This window comes from Athene cunicularia (genome assembly GCF_003259725.1).
Source record: "Athene cunicularia isolate RWA chromosome 1 unlocalized genomic scaffold, athCun1 chr1_part1, whole genome shotgun sequence".
Taxonomy (NCBI): Eukaryota; Metazoa; Chordata; class Aves; order Strigiformes; family Strigidae; genus Athene; species Athene cunicularia.
The window spans coordinates 21,294,368-21,306,907 of NW_020799091.1; the positions used below are offsets into that span (position 1 = coordinate 21,294,368).

Consider the following 12,540-nt stretch of genomic DNA (forward strand, 5'->3'; position numbering starts at 1 on the left):
CTCACCAGGAGGGATGTGAGCGACTCCCCCCAGGCTGGACCCCACGCGGCTGTGCTCCCTGCTGAGCATCCCACACCAACAACCGCATGTGGGAGGAGGCAGCTGCTGTGTCTCATGCAGAGTCCAACATGGACAGCTTTGGGAACAGAGACTCAGCCAAAGCCCTTTGGAGGGGGGCATCCTCCTGAATGTGCCCTCCCACAGAGCCCTCCCCAAAACCCCTGAGATGCTGTTGTGCTTTTGGCACAGCTGAGAAGGGGTTTTGAGGACTGTCATTCTGGGTCCAGGGTCCTAAGTCCCACTTCAGAGCCCTTAATTCTTTGGGAGATTTTGCTGAAAGTGCACCAGCAGGGATATAGTTGGCACCTTTGGGTTCAGGTTTGTAATAAGAAACATGCTGTAGACTTGATTCAGAGGACTGTGGGATGTGAGGACAAGACTTGAATCTCTTTTGCTCTTGATAGCCATTCTCCTCACACAATAGTAAGTTTACTTCAAATCTTTGAACATTAGGGTGTCTTGGAACATGATCTTTAAATGGCATTATCTCGGCTGTGTTCCCAGCAGTACTGAAATCAGTGGGCAAAACCACTTCCTTTGGCTTCGCTGACACCAGCCTCTGAAGTGACCCCAAGCCCAGCAGGAATGGGTTCGTCAGCAGCAGTGCAAGAGCATGTGGGGACACTTTGGATAGGATTCACTTCCTGCCGCCATAGATGGCTCCAGTCAAATTACTCACAGCAGTCTCCTTGCACAGTCAGGGGAGAGAAATTAGTCCTTTCTTAGCACAACACATCCCACACAAGATATTGAAATGTCAGGTAAACTGTACCCAAAAGCCATTTCTGTTCTTTGGTAGAAAAGAGCCTAAGGAGACTAGCTCAGAGGCTGACACCTATATTACTTATGTTAGGTAAGATATTTTACTAGAGCCATCTGCCTCCTCACCTTGTTTGGGCAGAAAAAATTCCTCTTGCTCTTCAGGTAGTTTGATAAATTCCCATACTTGCAGTATTCAACAATCACCATCAGAGGCCCTGGGCAAAAGGAAAGTGCATCTTGAGCAGCATAAAGCAATACAAGGTGGTGTCACTTCTGAGAAGAATAATATTTCATGCCTGTACCTATAATTTGAGTCCAGAATAACTAACAATATATCCTAATGAAGTAGAAGGATGCTTGAAGGACATTGGACATGTTAGCAAAACAACGTTTCTGGAAATTAGGGAAGGGCCTAGTTTTTGAAAGCTGGGTCGTGAACCTGGCTCCTGAGGGACCCTCCATTTCCTCTTCGGGCAGTCTGCTTTCGGACTGGAGTCCCACAGCCCACACAGACTCGTTGAACTGAAACAGGTGATATATCTAAAACGAACAATTGCTCATACTGGCCCTTTGATTTTCTTAGTGGAATATCATGAAGGATTTTACAGCAGTTGTCTTGTGATTAATTGTTCAGGGCCAATAGCTGATATCCCTTTTTTCCAGCCTTTCCAGATCATGTTTAACTCGATCTTGAGCAGTCAAGTGAGTGAAATAAAGGACAAGTGGCATGGTCCTAAATTCACACTTCTCATGTTAATACTAAGAAAGAGGTTGAGAAAACGTTTAATCACTTGATTAAATGACTAAAAATCTCTTTTCCTCTTTTGTTCACCAACCACAGGATGAGCTCTGATATTTCAATTTAATATCTTGACTTCTGTACAAAAAACCAACAGACTGTTACTGGGAGGTGATCCAAAGCATTTTCAGTGCAGTGCAGACTTGTTTACCTCCATTTTTTGTGCAAGCTCCCAGCAAATTCACAATATTGAGATGATGACCAATGTGGATCAGGATTTTCAGCTCAGTCATCAGTGCTTTATACTCACTTGCTGTGGCCCCATCTGTAAACACAAAATAAAGTCAATGTGAAATGGCAAAAAAATGGTCCTGCTGAGCTTTATCACTTCTCGTCACTTTCTTTTGAAATATCCTCCATTACTGGATGTACTTCATGTGTTGATATTCTTTTTCTATTCCTCCCTGCTCAGCATCCTCTTACTCGCAATAAAACCCATAAAAAGAGTTAGGCACTCAACTTCCTCCCAGTAGACTCTGTTATATTTAGAACTGAGAGAAATTATTTTCACATGAATAATTTTGTCATTTTAGCCAAAAAAAATGAAAGAACAAATAAAAAGGGATTTCAAGACTATAATTAACTCTATCTATAGTAGGTTTCAGCTGACCTGGCTTCATCTGTCTAAGGGTTATGCATTAGCCTGAACTAACTAATGTCTCAAGGAGTCAGTGGTAAGAGAAAAACATTTCCAGAGCCTGATGCCATGAGCTTTAACCATCTGTAAAGGGAAGAGATGAACCGCCAATCGGTGATGATTGTTTGGTTCTGTTCATGATGGAGGAAGCCTGGAGTATGAAGATAGACCAGGAAAGTAAATTTTAAATGGTTAAACATAGGTGATTTCATCTCACCCTTTTTGGTTATGATCAATATTAATAAAATAGCAATAGTAATGATGTAAGAAATCCCAAAACTAAACTCAAAAGATTCTATCTAGTATTGAGTACGATTTTTAATTCCCTTTGACAAAATTTTTTTCTGCAGAATTTTGTTTTGGTAAGAAAACAAGAAAAAAACGTATTTCTCTGTGTAGACCCAAAAGGATTGTGACACACAAGTGACACCAAGAGTAAGAATAGTCCAGTGGAAAGAACCTAGAGATAGGTCTTAGGAGGCTTGGTTTCAACATCTGAATGGAAACAGATTTTCTTGGTGGCCCCATACAAAACTTGTTATCCACCCAGTGACCCACTGTTCATCTGTATAGGTGATGACACTTTCTCTCTACCTCATGGGAATTCTGCAAGGACAAAGCCTTGATGAATGACTGCAAAGTTCTTGGTTAGTCTAGTGAGGACACAAGGAATGGGGCAGATGTCCCCTAAATTTAGATGCGTATAATGAAGAGGCCTACAGTGAAGATGCCTATGGAGGATCTAGTCACCAGAGGCTCTCTTCATAGTCAGCAGAGCTAAACAAGCACTCAGCTCACCATATGCAGAGATCTCCCTTAGGATGGGAGGAACTGTTGTTTCTCACCACTGACAATAAAGGGAATTTGAGTGACTAACTCAGATACAGGCATCTACCTTGCATACACACACATGAATCCCGCCATGAAGACTTCTTGTAGCTGCCATCTGCACCCATCTATTCCAGGAGCAACCCCTGCTGCCTTGATGGTGCTGGCTGGCAGAAGAAGCCTGCTGCTGCTGCTGTGTATAAAGAAACATTGACCCCAGCAGAGTATTCAGCCAGCATATATGTCCGCTTTCTGGTAAAACAGATCAGTTAATCAGGGGTCAGGTGGTGACCCAGGTGACAGGCCATCCACTGAGACCAGTGACACAGATGGCTATTGGCCCACTGCTGCGGAAGGTCTGGACAAGGTCCAAAGCTTTAGTTTCCTCCCATTTTCCAGATGTGCTTGCTGCAGGGTAGTTGTTCATTTGGCACTGGCCAACAGGGTATTTCTGTGCTTCTGCAACAAGAGAGAGGAGAAAGGTTTGCAGCAATCTCAGCTGCAAATTCCCTCCTTGGGGATGATCCTGAATATCACAGTAGCATGTACCACCCGCTGCTAAGGCATGTGATATTATATTGCACAACAAGTCTACTGAGGACAATATCAAGTGGGCACACCCTACATGGAGTACAGCTGCCAGGTCATTGCTGGCAAGAAGCTATTTGAGTATTGCAGGGACAGGCTGTAGGTCTGACAGTATTGCACATGTCCCTCCAAGGGCTGGAAGTAACATGCACACATCTCCCGATGATTGGTAAGCAAGTATGCAGCTATGATGCTAGGAGCCAGTGGGTAAGAGGGATGTGTTCCAACTATGCCTGAAGAGAGACAGCTGAGAACATCAGGGATTCAAGCCTTACTGGCAGAACAGGAGATGTGTCCTAGCAAAGAATGACACTGAAAAGAATTTAAGGATTAAGACAGATAAGTAATGAGGCATAAATTCCCAGGGCAATGCAAGAAAAAAAAAAAAAAAAAAAGCCTGATATGATCCTTAGATCCTTAGATATATGAACAAGGGAAAGCTAAATATATAGGAAGGGATGCCACCAGAACCTTGGGTTACAGAATTCAGCCACGGCTGCTGCAGGCTATGACTCAATATCATCCTGTCCGCTAACTTCCCAAGTGCCCTCTTCAAATTGGTGAAGGTCTTTGTCCTTTCTGCTCCAATGAGAAAAGTGACAGTGAATAGTTGAGAGATGATTTCACTTTGGGAAGAGCGCTGGTGTGTGAACAGTGTTGGCAAATCCATTACACAACTTGGGTGTCAGCATCCTAAGCACTGTGTGATGAGCCTGCAGACGGTTCAGAGAGGACACACCTGCACAACAACTCCCGGTTTTAAACTGCTCGATCTGTTTAGCTTAATAAAAAGGCCTTCATGCAGAAAAATCATTACATAATCTAATGGAGAAGGTTAGAACGAGAAGTGAAAGTCAGACAGATGCGAATTAGACATAAGGCACCTGTTTTTAAATGAGTTGACTAATGATCAGAACTAATGACCAAGGAAAATATGAAAGCTTCAGAGTATCTTCACATCAAGGTGGATGCCTTATGTTAAATTTCATATACAGTGTTCAGTATAGGGTCAGTCTAGCATAATGGTACAATGTAGGGTATGCAGGAAATCTAATTGCCCCTTCTGATCCTACAAAAGTATCTCTTTCATTCTTTCTGAAATTTGAAGTAGTGGAACCAGGTTTTAAAAAAAATTAAGCAATCAGGTTCTCACTGCATCTGAAACTTTCTCCTCTATCCTGTTACAATTTATTACCCTTTTTACTGTGAATGCAATTTTTGTTTCATTGTTCTGCCATTTCACTTGTGGTGGATCTGAAACTTGGAGTACACATTTTGAAGGCTTCAGAAAGTTATTGGTGGGGGAAATAACATCACACACTCTTGCTTTTGACAGTATCATATTAAAAATGAGACACTGTATAAGGCACCACTTTTTTCCATCACAGTTTTGCAGCATGATACCTTTCAGCATTTTCACAGCAACTATTCTGCACGTTGGTGATTTCTTAATTCCAAAAGCAGATGCTTGTACCACCTTTCCAAAAGCTCCATGTCCAAGAGACTTTCCTGTAAAGAAAATAAATTGGAGAGATACATTCCGTTAAGAAAGAAATCTTGTCAGCAAATTACTTCATAATTAATGAATTGAAAAAGGTTCTTTACAATGTCTCCCACTTCCAACATAGAGGTGTTTTAGGTTTTATGTTTTGTTTGGATTTTGTTTTGGGTTGTTTTTGGTTTTGTTTTTTTTTTATAGAGTAAGCAGACAAACCAGAAGACAGTCGTTGGATGGAATAAGTGATATGATTGAAAACGATGCTAAATGAATGCAACCATTCAGTGGAAGTACACTGGCTTCTAACCCAATTTCTTCAGTCTAGTTCTACCAGGGGAAGATTTGCTTCTCTTTTCCCTGAGCACACTGCACCATGCAGCAAGCTGTTAACACTGCTGTTTATGTCCTCAGTAACACAGCGCCTCCGCCTAAAGCTGCACACACACTAAGATGCAGCTTGCCACAGACTTTGGTCATTTTTACAAATAAAATTCTTTCTTCTTGAACAAGGTGCCTTAAAATTATCATCATTCCAGGGAGGCAGCAGCAACTTTGCTTTGCAGCCCCTGAAGTACATACACAAGCCCCCGATGCTCTTCCCTAGCAAGCCCTTGTAGGTTGAGACCATGGAGTGGTGAGAAGCTGCAAATCTGTGCAAATGAGACCTTTACATCTGTAAATGAGGTCTGGGGGTATTCAGCAAGAGAGGTCTTAGAGTGACAAATAGGTTTGTTCGTGATGCTTATGAGGCTTCCAGCTGTCCAAGGGCAGACATTTGTGCTGTATCATCATCATCATCATCATACTGCTGCTGAGCAGACCCCAGAACAAGCACCCAGAGGTCCTTGAGATAAATCAGTGGGCATCAATAAAATTATCCAGCAGCTGAGTGTCCTCTTCCTTCATGTTCAGAACCAGATAAGACTTCAAGGGTACAGTTAACACTTTTCTAGAGTTCATGACATTTTATGACAATCTTATGATCTTCACAGCCTCCTTCATGACTTATTAGTGTTTGAAGCAGAAAGTATTGTTTACCTCTTCAACACTGTGCTCACATGGACAGGCCTGTCTGCCTCTGCCCTTCTCAAGTGGCTGGTAGAGTTTTGACCACAGAGCTCTTGTTAGCATATCAGCTAGCAATAAATTTTATTTCCAATTAACTATTTTTGGACTGTATTTGTGCTTCACCTTCAGCAGAACCCAGACACATAAGTGGCTAGCAAGAGTATAGCAGCAGGCTTTGCAGTGTAGAGGAGAAGAGCAGAAAACAAAGGCCAGTTTTTCATATAAAACAAAGGATAACACGCACTGTATATTTATTTCTCATATATGCACATGTGACATAGCCATCTTTATAGGACCATTCCTTTTCCTATTATGGACATCTGTTTGATAAGGTCTTATTTGGACATCTCCCTTGCTGATACCTGAGTGATGAATCCCACCCAGACACTCAGAGGAAAAGAGCTGCTGTCAGTTCTAAATAGATACTACCTTTTATATGGGTATCACAGTTCTAAACTGTAATTCTCAGTATGTCTGTCAGTAGAAGCAAATAACATATGTTATCAAAGCAATGGAAACATGAAGTGGAATATGCTGAGCCAAAAAAAAAAAACCCAGAAATTTATTTTCCCCCTAGATGTGCAAAAGTGTTGCAATTTTTTATAGCAACCAAAACCATGAAGAACTTAATCTACATGGCTGAACAGCATCAACAGACTGAGCCTTGGTTTGTGAAGGGCTTAGTGTTTGACACACAAATACAGGTGAATCGGTTATATCTTTGAAGATATACAGTCACCTTTTTAAGTCACTGCATATAGCTGCTTCATTCAGCAGATGTATAAGGGAAGCAACATTAAAACTAAGGTCTCAGTTTTCTTGTTGAATTGATGTTTTTAGTCCTTAAATGTATTGACTGTTCATGGTTTCTACAAGATGCAGTTGCAGTCTGAGGTCCTATAAAACCCATTGTACCTTTGTTTAATCCATAGCTTTAATCTATTAATCTTTAAAAAAAAAAAATTTCCATCACTGTTAACTCACTTCCCACATCGAGATAACCTACTTAGTCACCATTTGGAAAACATACCAATTAGCTCAAAAAGCTACACAAAGCTGCTAACCTTTCATAAAGGAGAATGTGCACTGGAAACAACACTTCCTTCTCTAAACAACGGTTGTGATTTAATGGGAAACTGTAATAACACTTCATGTATTAGCCTTTGGTGCTCTGCTATTGTTTGTACCATGCTAAATGTTAGAATAGAATAAGGCTGCTTTAGCTTTTCAGTGCATAGATCAAACTCCACAGTTTAGTACCTAGATTGTGTCTGTGACACTAACAGACTGCTTTTGCAAAACAGAAAGTAATTACAAAATTATTAAATGGACCAATTAAACAGAGAAATATTAAGTTGCCCAACCATCTGAGCAGACAACTTGTCTCAGCCTTCAAGCAGCTACACCGGCCATGTTTGGGTAACACTCAGGTATGAAAGTTGCAGCATTTACATCTGGACCAAGGAAGAAACATGGTCTTCTTTAATCTTCTGCACTTGGCTTTGGTGTCTTGGGGCAACTCAGAACTCATTAAAGTGAACATATCCCTCAGTCAATGAGTTTTGTATCACAAGGTTTCCATTTTGGTCCCATTTTAGCCGGGTCCTTCAAGCAAGTGAGTTGCCTGATGGGCCATCAGCAAAAGCACTTGCAGACACCATTTCCATTTCTGTGAGAAGGCAGAGGCTCAAAGGTGTGTTCGTTTCTCAGGTCCTTTGCTGCAGTTTGAGTCATCTGGGTTTTCCCCACATGCACCTTCATATTTTCCATTACGTTAGGTACGACAGCTCCGCACGTGAGGAACGGAAGGCGCTCTGCTTGGTGCTGGTGCTGTGGGCTGGCAGCGAGCAGCAGGGCGTGGGGCTCAGGAAGCCGCCTGCCCCTGGCGTGTTTGACACAGTGCCAGAGCCATGTGGTAACACTCCCCTGGGGTCCTCCACCACAGTGTCAGCAGTGAGTGACCTCTCATAGATTAGGAAGGTCAAGCCCAAGAGTAAGGTGAGAAATGCATGATAGCTCAGCTAACACTTAGGCTGCACTGCAATGTTATCACCGACCACACTGACAGTGATTTATAGTACCAGCACTTTTCTGCCTAATGAAAAGATGACACTTTGCTCTCAGCCAGACTAATCTATACTGAATGTTAATTATTGTGACTTCAGTGGTGCCTATATGAAATTTCCTGTAATGTCTGTAGCTCTTACAGATGAAGTGGGAGTCCTGTTATATAAGCATTGCATCACAGCCATGGCCATGTTGGAGGAACACATAGCAAAAGAGATGTAGGCTGAAAGAAGAGACTTATTTTCAGAAGTTACAATAAATATGTATCCTGGAGGGTAAGTAGGTGGAGAGAGAAAACCAGACATATCTGATGCTGGAAGGGGTCACATTTCTAAGTAAAAATAGTTTTTTAAACCATAGAAGCACATTTTGTGTTTGTGAGACACTAATCCTCAGAGACTGCCAAGGTTACTAAAAGACTGAGCCAACTGCTATGTAAGCAGGACTCGCACTGAGCTAATCTAGCATACTGCACATACCTAACTTCTCTGAATCTGGTTCTCATTCATTGTCAGCATTCTTTATTTGTTTACACCAGTTCTGCCACTTTTAACTCATTCTCCGGTCATCATTCCTCACCTCCAGACTCCAAACACCAACCCTGCAAGACCTGGGTTTTTCTTTGGTGTTTACATTCCATTTCTGCTTGATTCTTTCCGTGGGATTTACACACAAATAAAGCATCACATAAAACAGAGGTCACATTGTCTGCACATCAGGCTTTTGGTCCATCACTGTAAGAAAACTATTTGAAGATTGAAGACACTCCAGCACAAGGTTATGTTTCAGCATTCCCAGAATTGTGTATGACAATTATAAATTGCTAGAAATATATTTCAGCTGTGCTTATGCACATCTGGTCACCTTGTGATGTCTAGCAGACGAGAATTAAGTGTGATCTTAATTGTATGCATGCTTTAATCACCCTCTGTCCCTGATCCCCCAAGGACACAAGGAATCTGTTACAGTTCCCAGCTAAAGTGCAGAGATTTTCTAGACCTTGCTATAGGACAAATGTAATGCATGCCTGAAAGAACAAATAGCACTATAGCAACAGGCTGATCTTATCAATGATATTTTAATGTTGACTGTCTTGCTAAAATCTGTGTGGTTTCTGGAGGGATTCCTCAACTTCAAAATCTGGTCTCTACCCTCTCCATCAGCCCCACACTAAGGTAAGTAAGTAAGGAATGCTCCCAAACCCATGCCTTTCACTGGGGCATCGCAGGCAAGCTAGCTGTAGGGTCAAAGTTTCCATGGTTATTTATATATTTATTTATGCATGGACTCATGCGTCACATTCTTGCGCTTTATGATGCACTGACAAGAATGTTTATAAATCTGCAGCACAGAGGGAAAACAAGGAGAGTGTTCTGGAGAGAGCAGGAAAGGAAGAAAGAGGGAGGCATACAGGGTGAACTGTGAGGATTCATTTCTGCAGAGACTTTTTACCAAATGAGTACATAACCAGGTTACAGGGGAAGAAAATGACAGTAAATGTCAAAGGTCAGGCTACTGAGTTTAAAGACAGAAGCATCCAAGTCAGTGATCTGATTTAGAAGCCTTTGGTTGCCCTGTTTTTATGTTGTGTTCTAAGTAAATCAGTCTGCAAAAAATACAGTACAGCATTCTTGTCTGTATTCTCCTTCTATGATAAGGTGAACCACTTAGTGGATGAGGGAAAGACTGTGAATGTTGTTTATCTGGACTTTAGTAAAGCCTTTGACACCCTTTAGAATAGCATTCTCCCAGAGAAACTGGCTGCTCATGCCTTGGATGGGTGTACTTTTCACTGGATAAAAAAACTGGATGGATGGCCGGGCCCAAAGAGTTGTTGTGAACGGAGTTAAATCCAGTTGGTGGCTGGTCACAGGTGGTGTTCCCCAGGGCTCAGTACTGGGGTCAGTTCTGTTTAATATCTTTATCAATGATCTGGATGTGGGGATCAAGTGCACCCTCAGTCAGTTTGCAGATGACACCAAATTGAGTGGGAGTGTTGATCTGCTCGAGGGGAGGAAGGCTCTGCAGAGGGATCTGGACAGGCTGGATAGAAGAGCTGAGGCCAATTGTATGAGGTTCAACAAGGCTGAGCGCCGGGTCCTGCACTTGGGTCACAACAATCCCATGCAACGCTACAGTCTTGAAGAAGAGTGGCTGGAAAGTTGCTTGGTGGAAAAGAACCTGGGGGTGTTGGTCGACGGTCAGCTGAATATGAACCATCGGTGTGCCCAGGTGGCCAAGAAAGCAAATAACATCCTGGCTTGTTTCACTACAAGAAAGACATTGAGGTGCTGGAGTGTGTCAAGAGAAGGGCAACAGAGCTGGTGCAGGGTCTATGAGGAACAGCTGAGGGAACTGGGGTTGTTTAGCCTGGAGAAGAGGAGGCTGAGGGGAGACTTTATCGCTCTCTAAAACTGCTTGAAAGGAGGTTGTATTGAGGTGGGCATCGGTCTCTTGTCCCAAGTAACAAGTGGTAGGACAAGAGGAAATGGCCTCAAGTTGCACCAGTGAAGGTTTAGATTGGATATTGGGAAATATTTCTTCCCTAAAAGGGTTATCAAGCATTGGAACAGGCTGCCCAGGGAAGTGGTTGAGTCACCATCCCTAGAGGTATTTAAAAGATGTATAGATGTGCACTGAGGGACATGGTTTAGTGGTGAACTTGGCAGTGTTAGGTTACTGGTTGGACTTGATCTTAAAAGCCTTTTCCAACCTAAATGATTCTATGTTTCTATTTCAGGTTTCCTACCTGGACACAGTCAGTCAGTCCTAAATGCTGTGATTCAGTCATGGACCAGAGCACTTGGTATGGAATAGATCACACTGAACCTATGTAGTACATTGTGCTGCGTGTCTAAAACACACCCAGCTCCTCTTTACCTGTAGTTACAGGTACGTGTTATTCAGTCACTGCAAACTCAACATGAAGTATGACAATATTACCTAGTTTAAGCCTTTCTCTTGCAATTTCCCACTTGCTGGCATCATAAGGCAGACGTTCACATTGCTCATCTAAGGGGACTTCATCAGGATCCATTATGATTGACAGATAATGGTTGGTCTTCATTTCAGAGGAATAAGGCTAGAAAACAAAGAACATTGCAAAATGAAAAAGAGGATAAGGGTATCTGTCAGCATCTTCTTGTTTAGATCAAGGGCTCTAAGTTAATTCAGTCCACAGAGCTGTGTGTTTCACAGGCCAGTAGATGGCTTGGTTAAGTTCCCTTTGGCTTTTTATATACTGCAAGACTTTTCATGTAAAAGAAACTCCTTCCTCTAGCTTTCCTCCTATGTGACATATCAGTTTCTTCAATGAAATCCATATGGATCTGTATTAACATATGGTGTTACAGGACCTCTGCACAGTCGAGAGAAATATTTTCAGCAAATGACTAAACATTGTTGATAAAAATAACTTTCCTTCATGATTGTGCAAAGCAAGAAGTGGCCATATGCAACAGATGGAGTTCAACTGCCAGTGTTTATTTTTCCCATATGCCCGGCAAAGATAGGTCATATGTGGTCAGAAGTTGTGCAAGACTAGTCGTCAGGAGACTAGACATTATACATTTCAGAAATGGTTTACAAATTTTCAGAACTTTTCATATCTTTGGTATCGTTTCTGACAAATTTACTGAAATTATTTGAGTTTAGAGGAATTAATAAACACCCAAATGAATCTGCCAGAAGTTCCATTTCTACTGAGCAAACGGATTATCTACTTCACATGAGAAACGTAAGGAAAGATGAACCTAATCCAAATTTTCTGCAGTCCATCCATTTTGAAACATATTTTCTTTCAAAGAGCACTTAGATGGCCATTCTAATCCATTAGACTTTTCTTGACACAGGACTACTTATATTTCTATATAAGTGTCTAGTGTTTGTTCTAATTTCTTGGCTATTAGTTGGAATTGATGGAAAATCTGTTGAACTAAGCCTCTTTGTATTCCTTTTACTAAACTCATGTAAACAGCACACGGGCACAGACTCAAACACACAGATATATCTTTTTTGTTGTTGCTTTAACTGTCTCCTGTGACTTTCAGATTCCTCCTCTACAGCTTGGAAATATGGCCCTAATACATGCATTTCCAGGCATTTGTCTGAGAAGGATATTACCAGCTGTGTATGTTTTGGTTACAAACACAACTAGATTAAAATTACAGTGGCTAATAGCTCCTGGTTTAGTTGCCTTTAACCATCTCAAATAACCAGTCCCAAGAAGGATTG

At 41.7% G+C, this 12,540-nt stretch overlaps 2 protein-coding genes across 2 annotated transcripts in view; one reads left to right on the forward strand and one right to left on the reverse strand.

Moving 5' to 3' along the window:
* PAN3 (poly(A) specific ribonuclease subunit PAN3) overlaps positions 1-1,752 on the forward strand; it is a 93,740-nt gene extending 91,988 nt beyond the window's left edge. Inside the window, exon 20 of the mRNA XM_026858366.1 lies at positions 1,664-1,752. Coding sequence (XP_026714167.1) covers positions 1,664-1,675 — 12 coding nt within the window. The 3' untranslated portion in view covers positions 1,676-1,752. The remainder of the gene's footprint in view (positions 1-1,663) is intronic.
* The window catches only part of FLT1 (fms related tyrosine kinase 1), a 100,181-nt gene that overhangs the window by 15,355 nt on the left and 72,286 nt on the right, over positions 1-12,540 (reverse strand). The window contains exons 16-19 of the mRNA XM_026858330.1: positions 11,251-11,389; positions 5,079-5,183; positions 1,773-1,886; positions 949-1,037 (exon numbers count right to left, since the gene is read on the reverse strand). Coding sequence (XP_026714131.1) covers positions 949-1,037; positions 1,773-1,886; positions 5,079-5,183; positions 11,251-11,389 — 447 coding nt within the window. The remainder of the gene's footprint in view (positions 1-948; positions 1,038-1,772; positions 1,887-5,078; positions 5,184-11,250; positions 11,390-12,540) is intronic.